The following is a 4,756-nucleotide window of genomic DNA, read 5'->3' on the forward strand; positions in this document are numbered from 1 at the left end:
CCTATCTCTAGAGCTGCACAATTAAAAGATACTCTGGGAGTTAGTAGATTGGACGCAATATCTACACCTAGTGCTCAAGTTTCTTCTCTTGCAAATATGATAAAAAAATGCAAGGGACTAGTGACATTACACCTATACAAGTCGTTGAACAAGTTGATGTTCCTACCTTTTGTTGTGAGATTTGCAGTGACAACCATAGTTATGAAGATTGTCTACAACATGTAGAGAGTGTCTTTTATGTCAGTAACATCCGCAACAATTCTTATGGCAACTCTTATAATAATTCAGCACGCAGTCAACAGTCTTGGGGAACTTAGAATGCTGGACAAAATGCAGTGACACTTCGATATAGGAATATATCTACTTAAGGAAATTATAATTCAAGACAAGGGAATTACAATCAGCAACAGTAGAACTATAATTAGCAGACTCAAATGCATCTACATTAGAATCAGGCGTAGCCACAACACTTTTCAAAGCCAAATTAGCATTTTCAAGAACATCGACGACAATGGTACACGTAAATTTCTCCTTCTAACCCATTAGTAGCTCTTGATGCTTTAATGCGGGAGTATATGAATCTCACAAACGCTATTTTGTAAGGGAATTCATATTCTATTTGGGCGTTGGAGGCACAATTGGGACAACTTGCTTCGAATCTGAATACTCAACCATTGGAAACACTACCTAGTGACACAGAAAATCCCAATCCGAGGGGGAAAAAACAATGCAAGGCTATCACTCTCAAGAGTGATAAACAAGCTGGCAAGCCGATTACAGACTCTACTATAGCACCTCAAGATACTGGTGAAGTGATCTCTAGTGAGAAGGTTGAATCTAAAGAGAATGTCAATCTACCAGACAAAGAAGTTCAACAAATTGTCACTTGTATGGCTAATGTCTGACCCTCGAAATTTTTGACACAATCAAAGGTGTCAGCGCAGTCATATGTATCTCCACCTTTACCTTTTCCACAAAGATTTAGGGAGAATGAGCAGGATATGTAGTACCAATAGTTCCTGAACACATTGAAGCAACATCAGGTCAATATTCCTTTAGTAGACGCTCTTGTGAAAATTCTAAATTATGGGAAATTTATGAATGAGCTCTTATCCAAAAAGAAGAAGCTCAATGATATGGAAACTATGGCACTCATAGAGGGCTGTGTGCTGTTTTGACAAATAAGTTGCCCCCCAAAATGAAAGATCTTGGCAACTTTACTATCCCTTGTTCAATTGGGAACCATTATTTGGGAAAAGCTTTATGCGACTTGGGAGCTAGCATCAACCTAATGCCACTATCTACTTTTAGAACGTTGGGAATTGGTCACATGAAACCTACTACAGTGACATTGCAGCTAGCTTATCGATCATTTGCTCAACCTAAAGGGCAAATCAAATATATCTTAGTTCATATGGATAAATTTGTTTTTCCAACTAATTTTATCATACTTGACTGCAAGGAAGACAATGAGGTTCCCATAATCTTGGGACAACCATTTTTAGCCATCGGACGAACTCTTATTGATGATTATAAAGGTGAACTGACCATGCGACTTAATGATGAGCACATTACCTTCAGTGTTTTCGAATCTATTCAATGCAAGGATAAAGAAGAATGCCATGCTATCGATGTGTTAGATGATTTAATTGAGGAAGAATTCAATGACCAAAGCACAATGGTTTCTGAGGAGTTTGTAGTGAAATCTAATGATGAATTCTTAGATAATTGTGATAGCATGGTTGAAGCTAATAATATTGAACTCAAGCATGGATGGCAGATTGAATCCTTAGGCTTAGCCAATAGAACAACTCTAATTTTCAAGCCATCTATCGACAAAGCTCCTACTCTGGAATTGAAACCACTAGTAACTCATGTTAAATACGTCTTTCTAGCTGCTAACAATACTCTCCCAATTATTGTCTTCGTAACACTGGATGTAACTCAAGAATAGAAATTGGTCTGTATTCTTAGGCAACATAAACGAGCTATTGTTGGAGTATTGATGATATTTGGGGCATTAGTCCATCCTTTTGCATGCACAAGTTCAAGTTGGAAGATGAAGACAAGCAATTGATTGAGCAAAAAAGAAGATTAAAGGAGAAGATGAAGGAAGTTGTTAAGAAATAAATTATAAAATGGCTTGATGCTGGAATTTTTTACCCTATATCTGATAGCAATTGGGTAAGCCTAGTGCAATCGTTCCTAAAAAGGGTGGCATCACTACGGTTAGTGTAAATTAAAATATATATAGGATTTTTCCTATATAATTCATTACCTTTTTACTTAAATTTGTTGTTAAAACCAAGTAATTGTTTAATAAATTAATGAAATATGCGAAAAAATGAAACTAGGACATAGAAATTATTAAAATGTGATTTTATGCATAAAATGACTTATTTTATATTAATTTGAGCATATTATATTTTTAAGCTATAAAGTGGGCCATGCATGATTAAATTAAATAATAAATATAAATTTATATTTAATAATTCATTTTTAATATCTCATTAATAAATTGGGTTTTAATTAATTAAGTAAATTGATTAATTAAAGTGGTTAAATTATATTATTTGGTTCTCTAAACTATTTACAATTTTTGGACAGGTCTGAGAGTTTTCTTGTAATTGCAAAATCATCCAAATTGGGAACCAAGTCAACCCAATTTTTTTATGCACAACATGGATGTCATAAATCATTTTTTGGTTCAATTATACAAAGTCCTTGAAGAGTTAAAGAAATCAGAGATTTTCCCAAAGTTTTGCTGATGATTGAGTCTTAGTCTTGAGTTGTTGTGATACTCAAATTGACCAAATATCAAGGAAAAAATAGCCACCTTTCCTCAATTTATGGCCGGTCACTCTTGGAGGAAGTTTCAAAGGATGGACATTCCTATTTTTAGCAAACTAGCTCCCTTGCCTCACCTATAAATAGGAGCTCATTCTCACTTTTTCAATCATCCCATCATCTCTCACTCATTCATCATTCTCTCAACTCTTTTAGCTATCTTTCCCCTTCATCATCCTTGCATAAGGATTTTAGCAATTTAGCCTCTTCAAGAACCCTTGGTCAGCCACCTTGGAGAGCCATCAGCAAAGGAGCAACGCAAAGAAACGATGAGCCTCATCATTCAAAGTCTTGGGTGATAGCCACTCTAAATTGGGTTTAATCTTTCTTTTCTTTAAATTTAATTTAAAGATGTTTGATATGTGTTCTTTTTTCTTGTTTACAACAATGACAGCTTAATTTCATTTAAGCTAGGATGATTATTTTGATAAAATAACATTTATTTAATGTTTGCGCCTCAATCGATCATGTTTTCAATTAAAATAAAGTCTGTATTTTGTTCATACGTGATTGAAATGCACCTGAATTAGCTGAGCGATCCTAACCAGATGACGGCTAATGGAAGCATAATTGAAATGTGCATGCTCAATTTAGATCCTAAACCGATTGAATTGTAGGTTGCATAACAGCTCTAACCAAGCTCTATTATCTGCATAGTTTTAGATTTGTGTGATTAAATTGTTTCAAACCTAACACATCCCTATTACCTTACACGAATGCTAAGAAACCCTTAGAAATAAGGATTAGTAAAATGCGTATTTACTTAGTAAAGGCTTTCGAAAGTACCTAATGTGATTTCCAAGCTCATGAAAGATCGAGTTGCCATGGAATGTTTTTCCGAATGTTATTAAGCATGTTGATAATAAATTGAGTTCATTAAAGTAATTATCCTAGTTTATTTATGTTATAATTGTTGCAAATTGTGTTTAATTTTACTAAAATCTATTTCATTCATATAGTTTGCATACTTAGGCTAATTTGTATTAGGGATCATTGCATTTAGTTTAATATATTTTAATCACCTGATGCGATCCCAATCGTATCATGTTATGGCACCACTCGTTGCCATTGAGATTAGCCTAAACACGAGGGACCCAAGTGCAAGATGAAGCTCATTTTCAACTTAATCAAACTTATTTCCATGCGGTTCAGCTCACTCGAGCTCAATTCAGCTCGCTCGATCTCAAGTCAGCTCATTCGAGCTCAAGTCAGCTTCCACGAGCTCAATTCTGCTCATTGAGCTCGTTATTAGCTCTTTAGTTCATTTAATTTTAATTGCTGGAATAAATTAAGTATTTAAGTTAATTAGTTAATTTAGTTACAGCTCTTAATAACTTGTCAGCTTATTACATGTTTTATTTATGTTTTAATTAATTATGAGTGTTTAATATGTCTTAAATTATTACAAGAATTAATAGGTTTAGTCGAATTTATTGTGCATGTTATTGTTTTCACATGCTGCCAAATTATTGTTCTGGAATGCATTTAACTTGTTGATTTTATTTGCTATAGGTTCATGAATGGCTTGGTGCAATGTATGGGAGTGTTCATGCATAATGGAGGTTCAATGGAAGGCATTTAAGGGAACACAAGTACTTGGGATGTTCATGCAAGAGGGGGCTGCTGAATGTTCATGCATTTGCACATTTATGGACTGAATTTATGGAAGAGCATACCTTGGGACATTTCAGTCATGTTCCATGTATTTTCAGGATGACCATTCAAGTTTTCAAGGTACTTTAAAGCTCTATTCAGCCAAGGGAGATGTTGGAAAAATTAAGGGGCTGCACATCCATGGAATTAAGCTTTCGTCAAGGTTAAGGATGCATGAATGCATCAAGTGAAGCAACATGATGATTCGGCCAATCCATGCATCATCTCCAAGCATGAACCAAATTCTTAATGCTTC

At 34.7% G+C, this 4,756-nt stretch overlaps 1 protein-coding gene across 1 annotated transcript; it reads left to right on the plus strand.

Moving 5' to 3' along the window:
• Positions 1 to 1,198: 1,198 nt before the first annotated feature.
• On the plus strand, positions 1,199 to 1,954 carry LOC105778996 (uncharacterized). The gene has a single exon (XM_012602748.1). The coding sequence runs from the start codon at positions 1,199 to 1,201 to the stop codon at positions 1,952 to 1,954; it is 756 nt and encodes a 251-aa protein (XP_012458202.1).
• Positions 1,955 to 4,756: the final 2,802 nt, after the last annotated feature.

Source organism: Gossypium raimondii, chromosome 4 (genome assembly GCF_025698545.1).
Source record: "Gossypium raimondii isolate GPD5lz chromosome 4, ASM2569854v1, whole genome shotgun sequence".
Lineage (NCBI taxonomy): Eukaryota > Viridiplantae > Streptophyta > Magnoliopsida > Malvales > Malvaceae > Gossypium > Gossypium raimondii.